At 42.7% G+C, this 21,749-nt stretch overlaps 1 protein-coding gene across 11 annotated transcripts in view; it reads right to left on the minus strand.

Moving 5' to 3' along the window:
* The window catches only part of tjp1b (tight junction protein 1b), a 79,102-nt gene that overhangs the window by 11,990 nt on the left and 45,363 nt on the right, over nt 1-21,749 (minus strand). For 4 of the 11 annotated variants that reach the window (XM_086072770.1, XM_086072769.1, XM_086072764.1 and 1 more), the window contains 20 exons: nt 9,779-9,835; nt 9,507-9,631; nt 9,303-9,405; nt 8,843-9,158; nt 8,408-8,514; nt 7,387-7,555; nt 7,174-7,318; nt 6,857-6,868; nt 5,645-5,778; nt 5,155-5,260; nt 4,668-4,818; nt 3,987-4,095; nt 3,661-3,880; nt 2,954-3,138; nt 2,772-2,867; nt 2,596-2,678; nt 2,278-2,488; nt 2,095-2,195; nt 1,664-2,014; nt 337-573 (listed from right to left, as the gene is read on the minus strand). In XM_086072770.1, the coding sequence (XP_085928896.1) occupies nt 337-573; nt 1,664-2,014; nt 2,095-2,195; nt 2,278-2,488; nt 2,596-2,678; nt 2,772-2,867; nt 2,954-3,138; nt 3,661-3,880; nt 3,987-4,095; nt 4,668-4,818; nt 5,155-5,260; nt 5,645-5,778; nt 6,857-6,868; nt 7,174-7,318; nt 7,387-7,555; nt 8,408-8,514; nt 8,843-9,158; nt 9,303-9,405; nt 9,507-9,631; nt 9,779-9,835 (3,018 nt within the window). Of the gene's footprint in view, nt 1-336; nt 574-1,663; nt 2,015-2,094; nt 2,196-2,277; nt 2,489-2,595; nt 2,679-2,771; nt 2,868-2,953; nt 3,139-3,660; nt 3,881-3,986; nt 4,096-4,667; nt 4,819-5,154; nt 5,261-5,644; nt 5,779-6,856; nt 6,869-7,173; nt 7,319-7,386; nt 7,556-8,407; nt 8,515-8,842; nt 9,159-9,302; nt 9,406-9,506; nt 9,632-9,778; nt 9,836-21,502; nt 21,716-21,749 lie in introns of those variants that run through there. The other 7 variants (XM_086072775.1, XM_086072767.1, XM_086072774.1 and 4 more) reach the window with 6 other exon arrangements.

Below are 21,749 nucleotides of genomic sequence, written 5' to 3' on the forward strand. Positions count from 1 at the left end.
AAGAGAGTTAAAGCTAAAAGGAACCCAAAAAACGTTTTGGAGCCATGCAAAGGAAGTAAAAGGCAACAGTTAGGGCTGGTTGTGGATGGTCTTCACCCTGGTCAAAGACTCAAGATTTACCAGTCCTTCTGGTCTCCCAGGTCTCACCATTGTACATGTGGACGAGCATGTCACACATTCTCTGGGAGCCAGAGGCACACAGTGGGCTCAGTGAGGCACACAGTGTGGGCAATTCATGCAGAGAGCGAGTGGAAAGCATGTGCGAGAAGACAGGCAGTTAAAACGGCAGACTGTGGCCCAGGCCCGGTCCAAGTGGGCAGTGGAGACAGCGGGTACCTTTGGTTCTGGACCAGGTGGTCCAGACGGGTGGGTTTCATGTGGTGGTGGTGGTGGTGGGGGCTGAAAAAGCTCAGGGGCAGGACTGGGGCTGCTAAGTGAGTCAGCCTGAGGAGCTGCGGCTGCAGCCAAGGGCTCTTCTAGGTGCAAACCCTCTAGCTGTACAGGCTGCTCAACAGCAGGGGGCGCTACCACCGCTGCAGGCAAGGAGAGCATGGGCAGAGAAGCCTCCTCTTGCTGTGAATATTGTTAAAAGACATTTACAAACACGGCTTGCTAAGGGCACACAGAGTAAAAGCTCAACCCGACACCTTGATATTTCTTCTCACACCGAATGAGCCAGACGAGGCTTTTGCAAATGCCTGCTTTGATCAGACAATATACCAGTAGCTTCTAAATCATGTTTAATACTTTGGCTATGTCCACACTTACACTGATGTTTTGAATAGGGATGGGCGTTTATTAGACATAGACCGATGGGGTTTTTTTTTCAGGGATGATACCAATGGCGATTATTAGTAGTCAAGAAAGCCAATAATCGATATTTGGGTGAAAAAAATATTGGTGTCAATTAAAAAAATATATATTTTCAAAATGTAGAAGTAGACAATAGACATCCTTTTAAATTTCTAAAAAAATGTTCCGGGAGTTCCCAAGGTTATCACTACGTCTTAAAAAGTTAAATGGAAACTAAAACAAGTAAATACCACAGCTCTCTATAGTTTTCTACAGTAAATATTTTTTTCCCAAAATTTAAAAACACCTGAAATCTTACTTTCACATTCTTTGATTTAATGTTGAACAAAAACAAAAGGTTCATAAGGTAACTAACTTCCCAGGGTTAGCAGCAACTCTTATTAAGATAACAGAAAATTTAAATAATTAGTTCCCTGACATTAAAATGGTTTTAGATTTACCTTATATTGGCCGTCAAGATTTTTAAAAAGGCCGATATCGATATTCGTCAAAATGCCCAATAGCTGCGCCTATAACCGGCCTGGTCTATCCCTAACAATCATTCAAAGAGTTATGCTTTAAAAAAAAGCTTATTTTAAAAGAGGGTGTACTCATTTATGTTGAGCACTGTAAGAAACCTGAACATAATAGATGATCAAGAACAAACACACAATATTAGGCTAACAAACGAACAAAAAGGTTCAGAAATGTGTTTTCAATTTGCATGAGGTGAATAAGGCCAACGTGCATACAAAAAATTATGTTTGTGTGGACATGGTCTTAGCCAACAACCGAGATGACAAAAAGGAGTTAATAACTACTTTAGAGTACGTCTATCCACAGCAGTGGTTTAAAGGGGTCGGAACATTACCTGCTGCGGAGATGGCATCTTGAAGCCAGTGGGGTCTGTACGATTAGCTGGATCGGGCGGCAAAGGGTGCTGGTATCCGGGGTAACCAGGGGTGTCCTGAATGACGGGTGGGTCTTCCCTGACAGGCTCAGAAGACCGTGTGATGGCGGGCTCCGTGGGCAGACCCACCTCGTCATTCAAGGTCTCATCGAGCTCCTGGTCCGTGTACGCTCCGCCCTCCGTGTCCGTGTCCTCGTAGTCGGATGTGTGGCGGCTGTCCGTGCTGTACATGGAGTATTCGCTACCTGGCGCTGACAGGTAGGACAGACGGTCGTCGTGGATGTCCAAGTCATCTTCTGTGGTGCCATCCGCCTAAGAAGACACCATTTACCCTTGTCCTGACGACTCGCACTGCATTGCAGCCGTGACAGACGTCCAAAATACACGCTCACCTTTCCCTCAGACACCCACACCAGCTGGTTCTGTTGCTGCTGGATTGTCTCTTTAAGAGCTCCGTACCAACCGTCATTCATGTTGTTCAAGTTAATGGTGGCTATAAAAGAGAATTTGGGGCAATTAATGTAAAGGAAATAACTCAGCTTTTTAGTGCCCTTTAATATTCTGTGGCCACTCACTGGTGAACAGGTGATGATTATTCTTCCTCAGTTTGATGGCTCGCTCGTACAGCTTCCTGGCACTTTTCCTGGACTCTGGACACAGCCTTGTCCTCATGTTCTTCACACCCTGCTTGTTGTCGGGATTTAGGAAGACTACGATTGGGTACCACTGAGCATAGTTCAGCCTGTCCACGGCATTCGGGGTGATGTCAAGCACAGCGTGTTTGTCCTTGAAGAGAGAACAGATGAAGAGAAGGTGAGTTGGGGTGATTAAATAAGAATCTATTGTGGATATATGATTCAACAAAAAAAAAAAAAAAAAGAGATGGAGCTCACTCTATCTATGATTTGTTTGATGGTGTGAAGACGGATGATTCCTGAACTCCGCTGGTCTGTTCCTGCATCTCTGGGTTCACTCTCTGGAAAATGATATTAACAATGCACGAAATATAAACATAGTTCACACCTTGTGTATGTTGTACTGATGTTCAAAACATGATTTGTAAACTTACTTGCAAGCTCAAAAAGATCTGGCTCTTCTCTGGAGAGTTTTTCACGCGCAACATCGGCAATAGGCCCAAATATCACAACAGGTCTTAAGAAACCAGCTATAAATCATACATAAGAAATGAAATTATACAAATCCCATACAGGTATATGTACATACAGTAATGTGCACAGTCAGATTTTTCACCTTCTCTCAATACAACCCTCTCATATGCCGGAAATTTTGTCTGGACTGGCTGTGACGAAAGATCTTCTCGGCTCTTCCTGAGGTTCCTCTTTGAACTGCGAAGACCACGGAACCTCCAGAAATCCGCCCGGTCGCCGCCGGCTGTTTTGGGGAGTGTGTATTGCACGCTGGAGAGCTGCTCCGCTCTGTTGACACATTGCACAGAGGTAGAGAGAACTTGACGCACAAGGTAATGGATGTGTCATAAACTTGGCACTGCTAATCTTAATACTGCCAGCAACCAAGAGCATTTCAAGGAAATGACATATCTAAAATAAATAACAGGACTGAATGTCGAGTGATCCATTTATTCCGCATGTCGTTTTTTTGATGATCGAACTTTCCCCTAATGTCAACATAGACCGGATAACTGCATAATCTAACGAGTTTGGGTACAGGAGCTGCATCAAGATCTTCCTCTTACATAATGCAATGTTTTGATTGACACGGTCCAAAGTATTACATTAGCATTACAATGTTAATGTAGTTGGCAGTGGTGTAGAACTACAATGCATTGAAGTGACGACAAAGGGACAGTCATAGACTTTGTCCCATTTGTGGCTAAATAAGGTTAACCAAAAAATATGAATTTGTAAACAAAATGACACTACCAAAGATAAACACAGACTATATAATAATAATAATAAAAAAAAAGCTCTGACAAGCACCTGTTTTTGTTAGGGATGATACCCCTCTCCACCTCCTGGTGGTTCTTGCCAATACGAATAGCAAGCCAGGAACCCAACTTGCCATTGTAGAGGGTGTCCACCACCCGGAACACCTCGCCCTTGTTAAAGCTTAACCCATATGGAGATTCCTTCTCGTACTCAAAATGGGTGCGGATGTAAAAGGAGTCGCCCACATCAGACTCCACGATTCGCCGATAGACTAAAAAAATAAAAATAAAGAGAGAAAGAGAGAGAAAGCAATAATCTGATTTAGACCTGGAATCATGAGACTGTAAGGTGAATTTTTGGTAATTCTCTTTACTTACCATCTTTCTTTTTCTGAGCCAAAATGGTGACCTCTTCACCTTTCGGAAGATCCAAGAGGAACAGCACTGCCTCCTCTCGGATTATGTTTGCAAAATCGACATTGTTTACCTGAAATTAGGTAAAAAACATATTAGTCCTGGTGCTTTTCTTAAAAAAGTGCATTTAAGCTAAATCCTAAGCCGATTTCAATACTGACAGTATAGTGGAGTGTAGAAATCTATAAATTAAGGGTTAAGGGATCTCTTTTTTCCATATTGCTCGGGAAACGTAGTTTTTTTTTTGTGGAGCGTAAGAATCCAAGCCATTCTTTAAAGAAAGGAGGTGTAACAAAAGAGATATATGGCTGCATGGAAATGGCACAAACAGTGAAAGGAAACAGTTTGTGTGTGTGTGTGTGGGGGGGGGGTGCGCGCGTGTGTGTGTGTGTGTGCGAGCGCGCTCCCAAAGTCATTGCTAAGAGACCAGCCCAGAGGTACAGGAATTTTGGAGCGAGCATTGTGTACAAGGAAAAACAGAAAGGGATAGTTTGAGCTGCATGCCCAATAAGCCAAAATTGCACAGAGCCACTTGGCACACCCTATTGCTCACGCTAGGAAAAGTGGAAAAACTCTCAATAAAATACCAGATTTCTCAAGAAACGCTCATCTTAAAACACTATTTGTGGGTTAAAAGAAAAGTACCCTGAGAATTTGGTCACCCTCCTCCAGGCCCTCCTTCGCAGCTGGGCTATCCTCCAGCACTCCAGCAACAAAGATGCCAACATCATTCCCTCCCGCCAGCCGCAGCCCCACACTCTCACCCTTTTTGAACTTCACCAGCTTCATGCTTGGCCTGAGGACACAGGACAAAGGAAACAGTCAGACTTTATTAGACATGATACACTTTAATGGAATTTTTGTGTTCTCCAAAACAAAGCAAATAAGTGAGTGGATTTCGTAATGCTGCCCTACTTTGTATTTTCTTCAACTTGCCAAGAAATGTGTTGACTGAAATGCTGCCCTCCTTTGCTTCTCGTCAAGTACAATTGCCTGGCTTTTGAAGATGACCACAAAGATTTCAGTCCCATTTACTGTATAGTTTAAGACTCCAACCTTTCCTGTTGGGCTAATTTAAAACTGAGCATTGGCGAAATTTGTGATGCAGTGAAAGATGAATAGTTAGTACTACCGAAGGATGCTGTCGTCGTGAGCGGCACTTGGCACAGGGGCATCTGATGGGCTGACAGGAAGGTCCACGTCAGGCTGACCAGGCTGGGCGTACACTGGCTTCGGCTCTGATTTGTAAATAAATGTCATCGAACAGAGAGATGAGTACCATCAAAACTGAATTATGTATGAAAAAAACACACACACACACTAATTGTTACAAATACTGAAGGCACACAGTGTCCTGAGCAGAAAGGACAGACAGGAAGCAGAGCGCTCCAGGCGGGAATGAGACGTCAGACTAAATAAAATCATATGGTTTATTTTCACTTGGCTCCAGGCAAGATAACCCTGGCTCAGCAGGCATCTGAAGCTGAACTTTTTCTCGGAATTCATGGGTTAAAAACAAAAAACAGGGAACAAAAACTGCAAAGCAAGATTTCTTAGACAGGGCTGTTCTGTTGCATAGGACACAGGAAACGCACCGATGAAGATTGGGTTCAACTGCTGACCTGGGAGCGGTGGAAGTTGCTTCTCATCTCTAGTAAGAGTCGGCTCTTTCGGCTTGGGCAGAGGAATTTCCTCGGAAAGTTTTGCTGGTGTTGAAGCCGCTTTTGATAGCCGCTCCTCATCTCGACTTCGGTGACTGAGGTCAAAAGGAGATGGATTTGTTTAGTTGACCATCAAATACAGAGAAAGCTGGGAGGCAACGGATTCGTCATCTTTGCTACAAAAACAGAACAAACAGTGTACTACTACCCTAAAAGCTACAATAATGGAGAACCCCCACTATAAGAGACAGAAAATAATAAAACAGAGCAAATGAACAGCTTGAGTCCGAGGCAGCATCTTAGTCTTGAAGGTCACAACTTTACTGTTATATGTTCTATTTATAGAGCATCTTTATCTCCCTTCTTCAAGGTGAACATGCAGATACTTAATAGCCTGTAGATTGGTAGGAATGTATGCCTCCAAGCCTACAGCAAAAATAAAAAATTATTACAAATGTCACCATCAGGTTCAATAAACAGTAGCCAAGATTGCACACAACGCAATAAAATTGAGTCATCAACATGCCACCTTGTTTATGGAATTGCTAGAAGCTGCATTTATAAGCGTTTATACAGCAACATTGCCCGGGTTGGGGAATTCCAGGTCCATAAAGTAAAAACCCTGCCACAGATTGGCTTTAGCCACAGATTGGCTTTAGCCACAGGCGCTTCTACTTAACTAGCAGGTAAACAAGCTCATAGAAGCATTTTGTTCAGTAGAAGTCAAACTGTTTCAGGGTTTGTTCTTTCTGGACCTGGATTCCCCAACCCTGAACATTACTGACTTCACTTATCAGTCCAACATTACTGCTTCCAAAAACATATACAGGGCAATGGCGCAAAACAATCCCCAACAGAAAAAGTAGGGTACAATATCCTTAACATTAGTCTCGAATAAGCGTTTCAGCAATGTCACAATGTTTTTTTTATTTCTTCAGTCTGTTTTACTGCGTGAAGAAGGGCAGCCCTAGAAATATGTGATTTTGTTGTACAGTGTTTCTGCCAAAATATTGCATACAAAATAGACTCAGTTCCTGCGTTGCAGTACAGTACAAATTGCATTACGGGAAAAGTTAGCATTTCTACTTCTAATTCTCTGAGCTTTATTACTCTATCACACTAAATATTACTAGTTCTATAATTAATCACATTTCACATGAACCACAAACTTACGGTATTTTCCAACTGGCCACAAAGGGGGGGGGGGGGGGGGGAGATAGATTGATGTTTTTATGAAAATGCCACTTTCATATATTGCTGTTAATTCATTGTTACAAATGTGATGCAAATTTATAAGAGAGAAACTTTTATTAATTTATTAATCTTCTGCACAATTTTATTTAGTAAGTCATTATTGTTCTGCATGAAATAAGACTATGTAAGATTACTGTAGCTATAAATTTTTTTTGTCAATGATTCAATTAAACAAATTCCTATTTGCACAATAATACATGCAATGATGCTTGTTCTCATTGATTGCTTGTCTTCACCTGCCATTGCTGATTTGAGGTGGCGAGTGTCTGGAGTGGTCTGAGGGTTCCGAACGTCTGTCTGGAGAGCGGGAGCGGCTGCTGCGAAGTCTGTCGTGCGATCGATTGGAATGGTCGGATGCCAGAGAATGGATATCTGAAATGTCTGATCATGCACACACGCTGTTAAGCACTTGCAGCCAGAGAGCGGTTAACACTTGACAGCAATCTCACCGTCTCTGTCTGAGGCATTGGCTGAAGGGATACTGTCATCAAGGTCAGGGATGTTCAGCAGGGTCGCCCTGTCATCCCTCTGAACAACCATTTTTAGCTTGCCCTTTGACCTTTCTATCAGCTTCTTGGCATCAATCAAGGAGAGGTTCTCGGTCACTGTGCCATTGATCTAACAAGAATCAGGAGACGGATTGTTATCTACGACATGGCAACGCTTTCCCTGCAACAGCCAGATATTTTTCACCCACACCGTTTGTTTATCACTTTAGAACCAACCATTCTTAATAGTCGTGATTGGATGCAGATCAACAGCAACAATGGTCATCCTTATCAGAGCAAAGTCAAATGCAAAAGTGTTGTCAAGCAACCCAGAGACCTCTTTAGGACCACAAGCCAGTGAGATACAAGAAAAGAACTGTAGCACCGTTATATCTTTGTCCTGACTGACTCTCAGCATGTCTTAAACTGGTGTAAAATTGCACTGCATCCCATTGAGAGAGGTTATGACTGAAAATGTCATTTAGCGCATTTAATTTTTTTTAATTACAGATCTTATTTTTGATCTCTTTAGATTGTGCATGCAGACAGTGATGATGATGTGATGGAGAGTGTATAGTGAAGTATGCTAAAGGTTGCATAGATTTGAAAAAGAAAAAAAATCCCCTTCATTCTGACATTAAAAGAAAGAACAGAGTTGACTGCATAATTGATTGAGAGCAGTTACAGTTAAAATAAAATACCTGTTACGCACATACTGCTATTTTATGTGCCGTGCAAAAACGGGAGATTCTGGAAACGCACCAGCCTGCATCTGCAAGTGCTGTTATGCAACATTTGACAGCACAAAACAGCAGTAAAAAAACAAAAACACAAAGTGGCTGTGACTTTTCAATTCCACTACATTACCACTCCTCATTTCAACTTTTAAGCACGACAAAAAGAACATTGTGCAACATAATCAGCTGTTTCATACATTTTTAACACAATTTGATGTTTTTCCCAGCAGCCTCCCCTCCCTCACCTTCAGTACAACATCCCCCTCCTGGATGTTTCCATCTCTGGCTGCGAGGCTCTCGGGGGAGATGTCCTTGACGAAGATGTGGCTGGCCAAGCGCAGGCCATATTCTGCTTGGTGAACGACAACAACAAAGACAAGGTCAGCACAGAGTTGACAGGACCGCACGGCGCAAACCATGCTCGGACGCCGCTTCCTCCAAGATTAAGAGTGAAGATTAAAGAAGATTAATTCCTCTTCTCTTTTTACTAAGATTTATTTGAGTAACTTGGATTCTGCTGTGGCTGGCAAGTTTTTGTGTTCCTTGGAAGTTAACCAAAATTGACTTGGGAGATTTTAAATCTGACCCAGAGAGGAAAATAAAGTTGGAGGTGATTTTCCTGGATTAACAGTTGGACTAATTATCTTTCGCTCTGCTATCTCCGACTTTGTGAGCCTCACCTTCATTCTTGCGTGATTTGACCAGCGTGACCTTGGCGGGGCGAGGAGGCAGGTTGTGTGAGCGGCGATCCGACCGCGGCGAGAGACTTCTCTCCCGCGAGCCACTGCGTTCTCGTTCCCTATCCCTCCGTCCGCAGCTCCGACCGCTGCGCCTACCCATGGCTCCGCCCATGCCGCTGTACGCGCCGCTACGTCCACTCCGCGTCTCGTATATCTCTTCGTCGTAGCTGTCCTCTTCCTCGTCATGCTCCGACATCGTTTCCCGCTCCCCGAGGCGACCCATGGGGACGTGAACCTTCCTCTTCCGCCTGATTGTCTGCTCATTGTAAAGAAGATGTTAGCAAGTATTGGTTACAGAGAGATAAATCAATCGCATTGACCTAAGATAGCTCAGAGGACTTCCACTTTCTATTTTTGAATGACTGACTTTTCTAAGACTGAATAACAGAATTGAACTCACAATTTTGGCAATTTTTCCACTTTTCCGGAGCTGCTGGACTGCATAGGCGTGCTCCACATTATCCATGGACACAGCATTGACCATGACAACTCGGTCATTTTCCCTGCAGAGGGGTTACAAGAAGAGGAGATGTGCTATAGTCGAGCAAGATGGAAAATGTAAAACTGATCTTACTGTGCTGCCATTAAAACCTGAAGAACTTACTGCAGTAGGCCTTCAGCCGGGCCGCCTTTGAGCACATCTGATATGACAATGGAGGTCTCGCCGCTTTGAAAATGAGGGTTATCTCGGCCTCCTGATATGGCTATCCCAAAGCCAAACCCTGGTGCCTGTATTTAAAAATAAATAAGGGGAGAATTTCATTCTTGGGTTCTCCAGAGAAAAAAAATGTGACAAATGCAAGTGAAGATATTTGGACCAGGACAGGGTTTTCAAAGAAAGATCTTAATTTGTAACGACTGTCTTTGAATACTCACCCTGTGCAGTGTTACAGTGTGCTGTTCCCAAATGACAGTCTCCTCCATTGCTGCACTCTTGGAGACACACACAAAGACCACAGCGTGATTAACACAACAGGGCGAACAACTGCTCAACACGTCGATGTCAGGATACTCTCATATTTGCTGCCACGTCTACTGTATACTCACTTGATATAATGATAAAAAACCTTGCAAGATAAAATGAGGCCACACTTAAAGTCAATGACATTAAAGCACAGCCTTGGTCACAGTAACCCCCTGAGAGAATGAGATGAAGGTCGGCTCCTTCAGCTGTTAGTGCGACCTTGTCCTCAGTGCCTCCGCTCATTCTTGAACTGATCTGTGCTCCTCCATCATTTCACCTACACATATTTAATGGATGCTTATAAAACATGATCAAGTCTGGAGGGTAGTAAAGGATGTATGTAAAATGGCTGCTTGTCTGTCAACTTAATAGGTTAGGATATTTCATACGTACCCCTATATTTACTTCTTTAATTACTTTTCCATTTACAGCAGCACCAAGTCTACTTGCATTTAGCTATAGCAACCAGCAAACGGTTTAGGTAACAAGACCGTAAATGAGATGCAAAACATAAATCGCCGCAAGTGGCCCCACGCGTTCTTGGCCTGGCAGCCGCAGTCATTAACTCTTCAGGCAGCTTATGGCGGGACTCCACACAAGAGGAGTGAGCGCAAGTTTGAATGAGATCACCACTCTCGCACCCCATCCCCCAAGGCAGCCTTCTACACAGCGTACACTGCAGAACTTCAGTGGAGGGGGTGGTGGTGGTGTGGGGGGCTGTTAAACACATCTGAATATTAACAAGACTGCAGAAAAGATAGAATTCCAACTGGGACATTTAAAGTAAGTATAATTTACGGTTATGTCCAACTGGTCAGCACCATGGAAACACCGATGCAAAGAAGGGAAATAACTGTACTTGACTGAATGCAGCTCACAGACAACGTACGTATAATGCATTTTCGGTCGACGTATATATATTTTTCTGTTTGACAGGATCTATACATTTTGCTCATAAAGGTTCAAAATGACCCACATTGAGTAAAAGGCTCACAAAATTCAAGGAAAACTCATCTAAAGTACTGTTTGCTTTTTTTTCTCACCCTCCTTTCTTTTCTCCCTTTGACGCACACCTACCCCTTTTTGAAGGCATGCAGTTTGGCGTTTTCCCCCTGCTGCGCTCGTTGCTGCGGCAACACACAGACCACTGTGGTGTTTTTAAGTGGACTGACATTTGCAGTGCTTGCCAGAAGGCACAGTTGGATTTACAAACCAAAATGCCTTTTGACCTTTTTAATAAACAAAAGTAAACAGTTGAAAAAGAGAGCAAACAAACTTTTGAAATTACATTAATTACTTTCCTGTTCCGTTAGCGGGTGCAGGTGGCTAACCATGTGATAGAACTGTGCACAATTTCGACCTAAAACAAGATAATCTTGCTCTGTTGTGTACTCTGGTGAATAATTTGAATTAAGTCTAACAACATCTCTTTATAACTTATTTTCTGTACAGAAGACCACCGCTTTCTAGTGGTTCGGCACCCATAGATTCACATGCACACTGATTTAAAAAAAAGAAGTTATTTTGATTGGTTTAATGTAGTTAATTATATGGATATTTAATACATATACTGTTCTAGAGATGGGTAGGAAAGTAGGAGAGTGTTTTGCAGTGGGAAAGCATGTATAGCCATGCAGTGTGTCCCACACCATGTTAATACTTGGGCGGGCCACCCAAGTAAATTGGCCACTACCCAAGAAGTTTTCAAGAAAATTTAATAAACATATATTTTAAAAGAAGAAAAAAAACGTGTCTCATGTAAAGTTAGCCTTCCCTCACTTGTGGATCGTAAGGCTAGAGGAGACGTAGTAACAGGACTGAGACACACCTCCCGTCTAACCCGCCTCCCATCCCCACCGCCGGAGTCCACCCACCCAAGTAGATTTCAAATCTGTGGGAAACACTGGTTATGTGCAACATGCGAATCAACTGTTCTATTCACACAGCAGTTGGTGATGCAAGTATCACTACTCATTAATAATGCAATAATGAATATCAGTTGCCAATTTTGTACAGCAAAACATATTTTCTCTTAATGTCTAAAAGTCTTATTTTCATAAGTTACAATTTGTCAAAATTCATATATTTTTTCAAAAATCTATACTTTAGGTTAGTCCACATGTGTGGGTGTAATTTTTACGTATTATCAACCGAGCTTAAGTGTTGAAAAAGGCTTGCTCTCTTTGATGATACAATGTTAATGGTTGAACAAACGTGTCGTTTTTGGGGTCTCTTGAAAAGTGACAATTTCAGAGGTACAAGGTTGACATACTGTAGTTAGTATGAAGGGATTACAATCATAAAGAAATCTCACGACGTACCATCCACAAGAGCCACAAGTCGACTACTGACACAGAGTGCACCAAATTTCCTTCAGCGCAGATAGGCCAAGCAATGTAGCGTGATCACCCGCAGCCAATGATGGCCAAGAAGGGCAAACCCCTGGGATTCGATTGAACCAAGGTTAAGAAAGACTGTTCTGGCGAGTTGCAAAGTTGTCGCAAACCAACCAGCCAAATTGTAATAAAAATGTAATCTAAGGAGGAAGTGCAGTCCCCGCATGATTTGAGTTATAAGAGGAAAACCGCTCCTGTACAGATGAGCCACGTTTCCACTGCGGGACGTTCGGGTATGAGGTGGGGGGCAGGGACTTTCACAGGAATCGTCCTCTCAGCCGGCCCCCTTGTGGCTGTGTCTCCACTGCGGAGTACAACCCATTTCGCGACGTCACGAGTTTCGATCGACACGTAAACGGCGTGCGACGGTTTTTGTCTCGCGACATCACCCAAACACCGCGCGACAAAAATCACGAGTAAAGAGAAAAAAACTTTAGGTGGTTGTTGTTTTTCTCTGCTTTTTTATTTTATGTACTTACAGTCGATGGATGGTTTGAGTGAGAGGAGACGGCATTTAGATGAAGAATTTGAAAAGGCTAACAGTAGAGTGGAACGAAAATAGGCAAAGGATTATTAAGAGAATTGTTTTGGTGGGAGACACTTAAGCAGAGAATGCATCATCGTCGCGCATGAAGGTAAGATCATTTTTTATACTAAATAATTTTTAGCCAATCAGCACGAAAGCTCGATCGGGAGTTTATCGGGCCGGCGGAGTACCTACCCTCGAGTAGGACCTCCGCTCGTCCCCGTAAGTTCCTGTAAATGTGGCCCGGTTGGGAAGGCTCCTGCAGTGGAGACGTGCACATACGGGGCTGGCCCCGTAAATTTACCCTGAAGTTCCTGCGGTGGAAACGCGGCTATGGTTGTTCAGTCGCCCCATTGACTGATGTGTTTTTGTCCTGCCTGAGCACAAACAACTGGTGCCAACACAAGCCTCATGGCACAAGGCAGAGCCAATGCTGGCAGCACTAAGGAGACGCTCGGGCCATGCTTGGGGGATTATGGCCACGCAACTTGGGAGTAGGCACAGCACAGATGGACCGTCACACAGATGGAACGCACAGCTGAGAGTAGGGCTGGAAAATATGGCTTTGTAATAAAATCCCAGATTTTTTTCCTCGAAAAAGCCGGTTCTCGATTGTAATCTATTTTTTTCCTTCATAAACAAAACTAAACTAAAACGAAAAAAAATTATGACAGACATTCGAAAAACTAGGAGCAAGTGGCCCTTCAAACACAACCCCTTAAAGCATTTTAAATGTTTGACTATTTAACATCAATAAATCCGCAAAAATATTCAGTTAGGGATTAATGCAACAACAAACTAGCTGTGTTTGTAGCTCTTTGTCTGACACTCAAAACAAGAACCAATTCCAAACCACTCACCAAAGAAAGAATGGCACTTTAGTAAAATAATTCCTCTCTTTGCCACCTTGTCATCATTGTGAAGAACGTATGTCAGCAGTTTAGCCGATGGACAGAAGAAAAAAAAAAAAAGATTTTTTTTTGGGGATTAACCAATTCCCACTATGACACACTCACACATGCATAACACAGAAAACAAGTATTGCCCAGTATTGTTATTGAGCTACATTTATTATTAGTAAAAAATTATAATCTGTTTGGACATCTACATATACGTAACAAGCCACAAAGATAGAGGCTTCATTGTCTATTCAGTGTGCAAGCTCCCCAAAATGCTCTTGGCAACAGAAAAAAACTAAATTGTCCACCTGAGGCAGTGTAGTGGTGCGCTGATCAGCAGAATGAAGTTGTTGTGAAGTTGTACAGCATGGGGAATGAACAGACACTTTTGAAAACGAGAACAACTTCTTGGGTACGGATGAACGCAAAAGACTACTTATAATTTGAAACAACCTTCAGAATAACACATTTGTTCAGATTAACTATAATCATATGATTAGTTTATAATGCTAAGACACTTATATTATCAATTTCTCACAACAATTAGCAAGAGTTTTAACAATATACGAAACACAAAAACCAATATTACACTTAATTTCTACGAATCTCTAAAATGTTTACATTTTCAAATGATGACTTCTACAAAAATCCAAGGGAAACACAATGTCGCTTCCATGGTGAGCTAAAACACGCTAGCTGGCAGCACCGCCAGTTTATGCAAATGTGGAGGGGCCTGATTAACAAATTATTATCTGGTCTGTAAAGAAAGTGATGCACCAACAGAACTATTTGAATGAGCATTGTTAAAAATTAAGTGCAGAGGACCTTAAATCAATTCATCAAGTTACGCATCTCCAGTTTAACGACACGCCGTTCATCGAGCAGCAGCAATGCGTGACGACGCCAATCGCACCAAGGAGCAAGCGGCCCACACCTGACATCCGCCTCTCCACTCAGAGACGTTAATTGTGATCTCAAATGACGCTTTATGGAGCTACATCGCAATGCTTCCTGTGCCACGCATGCAGAGGCGAGAAGACATCTTTCTCCAAAATGGATCCCTCCCCTGCAACTCTCGCTTCACACGCTCATGGGATTGAAGCAAATCCCCTCGGGCTTGGCAGCGACCTGTGTGGGATCTGCAGTTCCGCTACAGCATGGGACTGCTCTGTGCTAGTGAACATCCCTCCGCAGTGTAAACTGCTGTGTCGGATTTAACCCTCAAATTGCCATGTTGGTCCGAGTATCGTTTTCTCTCAGCGAGGGGCATTCTTTTACTCCCTTCGTCGTACAGGGCTCATATTATACACGAGTGACATCACAAGAATGAACTGACATCTGCAGTTAACTCATTTGCTCCCAAAAACGTATAAATACATTCTATTTTGAATATTACCATGCTCCCAAAGACATATTTATACCTTTTTTTTTATGCTCGACTCTAAAGAAGGCTCTAATGCAGCCTCTGAACGGTAGAAAATGCTTCAAGAAATGGCAGTTATTACAAAAACGGCCAGCAGGTGGAAGCAGAGTATAAGAGATCAACCAGGGCCACGTTGCACCAAGCTCTTTCCCCAACTGTTTTAAACAGATTTGTAAATAATGATGAAACTTAGCTATATTCTAATGCTAATTGCTGAAAAACGGAAACAACTAGAAATATACTTTTTTCCTGATGAAAGAAGAAACTCTAATATTTCATTTGGTAGGTTCCACGTTTTTATAGCAATAGGAACAGAATATTCTGTGGGCCTTGCAAAATCGGTCCAAATCCAGTAAAACAGCCGGTGGAGCGAAGGAGGTTGCTTCAGTGAAAACGGCTGCGAGTAAAAGAGTTAAAAACAAAGCGCGGGTTTGTTCGGTGATGTTTGTCATCTGCAGCCAGAACAATAAAAGCCAATTCAACTGATGTGAAAGGTTGGCCAAGTTGCTTTTCATTCACAGGAAACTAAGTGGTTCCCTTAAAAGAAGCTAAAGAGAAATGTGTGAACTTCTCACTTCAATTAAACCGCCACCAAAAACGTGAGAGAGGAGTATTTCTTCCTCACCACTTACAGGAAAAACATTGCTCACTACATGTTATTGAAGGCTGACGCTATCCTTCCTCTTTACAATGCAGCTGCCGTTCCCGGTCACATTGAGCAGACGGGTGTCACATCCAATGACATTAAGGGACTGTACATTACGCCTATGCTGTATCAGGCATTCATAGCGCAGTGTTTCATCGTGCATAACATGACCCGAGAGCTCAGAGGACAACCCACTGAGTCAACCTCAGACCACAGAAACACTTTAGCAGCTATTATACAATAACCCGGCTTGATCCTCATATACCCGCTAATATAAAGAGTCACAGCCATAACGTTAGATACCCCGCACAAAAGGTTCAGACTCAATAAAACGGTGGCCTCATAAAGGGTGACATCATAAATATGCTGAGTTATTATTTTAACATAGTGTCATTGTAGTCTTTGGTGATATATCACTGCATTTCATCAAACTAATATTACTAATATGAATTTAATCTTCAACTAAGCTAAAGGAAAACAACACGGTACATAAATAGAAGAACGCCATACCTATGTATAACCCAGCTCAGCAGTACCTTAGGTTGGTCGACTAAATCTCTTTTTTCCCCTTTATTTATTACGTGGACCAGCACATGAGAAAAAGTAGATTTGGCTCACAGGAGAAAGTGCTGCAATAATAGCATGAACCAGCAGAAAGCAAAGAAAACTCAGAAACCGCCAAGTAAGTATAAAATGGTACTGAAGCTTGTTTTGCCTTGATCCGAAAGACCTTCCATTGCTACCTCTGCAGCGGCGTGGAAGAAAAATTAACCGTAGAGTAGAACATCATCTTCCTGTATAATATAGCTTTGCTAACAGACATTATTATGCACAGCTCAGACACTGCAAATGTTACTAGCCATAAGCTACGGCGTTTGCTAACAAAATTGAGGAGCATATTGCTAGTGTCAGGCGGAATCCTCGTACCTGCGAAATCAACACTTTGCTGGAGACGCCAAATACCGCATATGTTTGTTCAACTGTTAACATTGCATCATTAAAGAGAGGAAGCCATTTTCAACACTTGAGGTCGGCCAATAGTTTATAAAATTAACACTTCACACGTAGACAGACCTATACCATAGATTTGTGAAAAAAATATACCAAATTTACCAAATTGTGAGGTAGGCGGCCCAATGCTAGCGATATGCAACAATCATGACAACATTTTTTGAAAAAGTATGAGAGTTTTTAGTTCAAGTACAAGTGAACAACCATCAAACATTTCAAATGACGACAAGTCATGTTTTTCTGTAACACGCTTCAAGGAGTGAAAACAACAACGCATCTTAGTTCTCATACCGCTAGCACTCACATCACTGTGATTCATCAACTATTTCAACTCCCAACACCACCTGTTTCATCATAACCATTTTAGAATAACACCCTCAATCAAAATATATTAATATTTTTTTCATATATCAAACATCTATGTTGAGATTCTATCAATGTGCTTTAGTTTAATCTCAACCCGTCTAGTAATATATTTTTCTAATAAGATCTATTAGTAACCTGCGTTACGCGTAGCTAAGCATGGTAGTGGCAGCGTCATGATTTTCTTTCGCTGACAATGGGACTTTAGCGTGGACGAATAGTAGCCAGGCAATTTTGACACGCATCCCCCGTTGTGTTGTACTAGCCCCGGCCTAGCTAGCGCTAAGCTAGCCTGTCGTCTCTAATGCGGCGTCCAAGTGCAAGCTCCCTTTCATTTGTCACCTTTGGCCTTCCACGTTTTTCTGTAGCAATATGCTCCGAATCCTAAAATAGTGATTCGGCGTTCGTTTTCAACGGCCTATTTGCATCTCTATTCGCGAAACCACTGATTTGTGCACAGCCTAAGTGCATGCATATGATCCAAGCAGTCAACGTTGTCATAAACACACAAATTCAGCATTATAATCAAACCTTTGGTCATTCAAACCCACGCGGTCAAGAACTGGGAAAATCATCACGGTCAGACATACATGTCTCCGGCAAGCGGGAAGAGTTCCATTGACATAGCCGAGGACACAGTCCACGTAGTTTGCCCTCCGATACCCTCACCCTACTTTTACATGTGCATGTAGAGCAGTTTAAACCAAAAATGAGGACTAAGGATTTATGTAACAAATGGTTATAAGCCATGTCACAGTTAGTTAATTCATGATTTAACCATAACAGAAAAACCACAACTGTTGGTGAGTTGAACACGAGGGACGCGTGCAATATTTGTTGTACAAGTTGAAGATCAGGCAACCATGAATGGGATTAATTATGAGCACATACCACATTGGAAGAGATTGTTGTGGAGTGTGACGGGTCAGACATTTCTGTTCAGTCTTCACATTTTTTAAGGATGTGCAAGAATTATTGTAACGGAGAGATAAAATCTAAAATTTCAGATTTTGGAAATTACTCCCATTACTTGTACAGTACATGATACAGGGATTTAGGAGATTTTTCAATTGAACAAAGTAGCACCTAGCCTAATATTTTCTACATTTGAATGACTTGCAATGGCAGTTGGAAAACTTTTTTTTCCCAGTGTTGCAATTGTGTATGTTTGCTTTAGAGCTGTCAAAATTGACGGATTAACCGACAAGTAATTGATTATCAAATTAATCGACAACTATTTCAATAATTGAGTAATCATTTGGCACCATTTTGTAATTGAAAATTGGCCAAATCCTCTGATTTCAGCATATCAACAGTAATTGTTCACTGATTTCTGTAGTCTTTCATGAAAGAAGACTAATTATATTCTGCGTTTAATCAAAATAAGAATAATAATTAACGTATTAGTAATAATTACATTGGAAAACAATGACTGAACCGGTAACATAGTACAACATATAACTCCCGATTTTTATTTAATCACTATACAAATACAAAGTATGAAATAACCACCAATCACTGGTTAATAAATAGTAATTAGGGGGAAAATGTTTTTGTTAGTCAATCAATTAAATGAATAGACTAATCGATTCTAAAAATATTCGATAGTGACCGCGCTAGTTTGCTCCACAATTACAGTCAATCACCGCATACTCGCGGAGGTGAAACGCTCGCCACCCCCCCCCCCCCCCCACCTTCAATGGCCATCAATTATTTCGCTGTTCACGGGACCGCCTAGTCCCTATCCCCCACGAATAGCGGGGGTCGACTGCACAGACAACGACAGACAATTGCAGCCTGAGATTTTCTCGTTGATATTATTCACACCGTAGCACCCAAACCCATGGCTGGAGCTGTTGATCCTAACCAGAGCCACAAAGCAGGAAATCAGCTCCAGCACTCAATCAAGCCCAGTGGAAGTTATCAGCAGGCCACACGGAGCCCAGGAGGACAGGAATGTGCTGATAAGCGGAGCTGCTGACCTGCACTCCCGTCTCGTCTCTGTCACAGTGTGTGGGATGAGGACAAAACTGCCAGCGAAAAGCAGCCATGACGAAGGCTGGATTCTACATCACACAGAAGGAAGTTTATGTTGATAGGTGAATAATAGGATGCCCAGAGATATTTCTCTTGATAACGCCTCACTCATTTCAACTGAGGATTTCCGAGCAACTGTAATGTGCTGTGGAATCTTAAAAGTCAAACATTTACGGTAAATCCCTTCCTGGGGCTAATTCTTTGATGTTGGCTAAACTGAGCTCTCTTGAGGTATACCAGACGTGCCAACTTCTGACCCAACTGTTCAAAGGGTACAACCCCCCCCCCCCCCAACCCCCCCGCCAAACATGCGTCCTGAATTAACACTGTGATGTTTGGAGAGTTATGGTCTTGGAAGATTTGTTGGAATCGACATTATGCAAAATGAAGGTTGAACCTAGCATTTTTTAAATTCATATTCTTGATATTTTTGGGTCAGTGTTTGAATTGAACAACCTTTGGGTTGATCAAATATTACGTTCCACTCACTCGTCACATTCAGGCAGAATCATCGCATCTTCAAAACCACTGCTTTCCACGGAATCAAACATTTCACAACTTTATGCTCAAGTTCAGAAGAGCTGAAGAAAATGTTTTGATGTGGATGTCAGAAGACAGAGAATGTGCAGAAACGTGATCACTAACGACTTATTGTACCAAATGGTTTCTAATTTGACCTTAATGTATGTTAAATGGGACCTATGCAGCCAAAATACAACACGAACGTGTCCTTTCGAAACCACAATGATTCAGAAGACTGCTGCTGCTGCTCTCATGACGGCTCAGGGAGACGTAATTTACAGGCCAACATGTATGGCTGCCCTTGAAGCGGCAACATAGTCTCGATGCCTTGCTAGATGCATCCCATGCACACACTGAATTACTTCCAAGACAACTGCGAGTTTAATTAAAACAGATATCTGCAGTTTGTGCGCTCTATTCAAGCCAACAATGGCTATTTGTGGATGTTTTTCGTTTGTGGACTTCCAATAGCCTGTAGGTGTGTAAAGGTTGTCTGTCCGTCTTCCTGTCAGCGCAACAATTGATTCATGGACAATCTGCATTTTGCTTCGTCCACTGAATTGTATAGGTCTACCATCTCATTAGTTCAAGTCACATGTCATCAAATAAGCTTTTACAGCAGCAGTGATTAATTACACTCGCGCACATGGATTCAAGCAGACACAAAAGTAGTTTTACTTAAGGCTCTAGTACAATCATGTATCATATGTTTGTGTCCAACTCATACCAGATGGAATAAAGTATTCATAAACAAAGCTGGTTGGCTGACTAGTGGTTGAGAAAGTGAGTGATTCCATGAGCAGAAGAGACTGCAGTGTAGATATCACCGATCATGAATGAAGTTCACTGCAGCACTAAGGTAACTATATTTAGGCCTCTCAATTACTTTTTTTTTTTTTTAACCAACTGAGGGTGAGTCTGTAACATGTAGTTAAGTTACTTTGAGCAGATTTGGGAAACATAATACAGCTTTTAGGAACAAGCAAAGGAGCATCACTTGACAATTATTGAATATATTGTGAATCGAAAAAAACAACTTTACAAAATGTTTAACCTGTAATGATGATTGCCAATATTCAACAGGTGGCTGCTGATGTCCGATGGCTATGCTCGAGCGCTGACCACAACTGATGCAAGCGCAACAACGTTGACTGGCAGCTGCCTGCAAAACTGGATGCCCTCACAAGTAACGGAACACGCTGACAAGAGACAAGCGCGTCAGCTAAAGAGCTAATGTTAGCACACCGCTAACTAGCTGTGCCCAAAGACCCTCGTGAGGTTTACTGTACGATCACCTAAAAAAAATGCGAGCAAGTGCTCGACCTTCGCCTTTAAACTTAAATGACTAATGTCATATTTCGGACTCGTCAACCACTTCTTCGCGTCACGTGGCTACGGCACGACACTTCCCAAACGTCCCCCCCACCCCCCAACTCCCTTTCGTTGGTCAAGTCAAGCCCCCTTTGCTGGCCGACATTTTGTGGTAGCAGCTAGGCTAGCTGCTCCTGGCTAACGGTTACCTGCATTAGCGCTCCGCGAGATGACATCTTGACCGGATGGCATTTAATGGCACACGAGAACGGTATAAAACGATACATACACGGAGAAGCAGCTGCCATTTCGTTTGTGAGCGAAGCGGGTTGACTGGCTAACCCGCTTAGCATAGCGCGTAAATGCAGTTTACTAGCACTGGGGTCGCTAAGTTACCTCCACTTGCACCGTTTTCGCTCGCTCTTACCCGCTGGGGGGCATACGTCCTATCCCCTCCTACGGCGGGAGCCATAACAATAGATAAATCCACAAACATATTCACCTTGGCAAAGACGGCGGTCCGTGTGGCGTGCTTCTACCCCCCACACACGAAAAAAAAAAGCACCGGGAAGGAAAGGTCCTTGCGTGGCTCCAGAGCAGCAGCAGCTGCCGCACTGCAATGGCAGGCAGGCAGTGGATGATGCCTTCCTTCCTCGCTTTCCACCCCCTCTGAGCGCTCACTTCGGCTGGCTTGCCCGACGCGGTGACAGTGACAGGTTCGCTTGGAATAAACCATTCGGGCGAGTCCG

The sequence above is a fragment of the Leptonotus elevatus genome, chromosome 4 (genome assembly GCF_054856555.1).
Source record: "Leptonotus elevatus isolate MCC_2025b chromosome 4, RoL_Lele_1.0, whole genome shotgun sequence".
Classification (NCBI taxonomy): domain Eukaryota; kingdom Metazoa; phylum Chordata; class Actinopteri; order Syngnathiformes; family Syngnathidae; genus Leptonotus; species Leptonotus elevatus.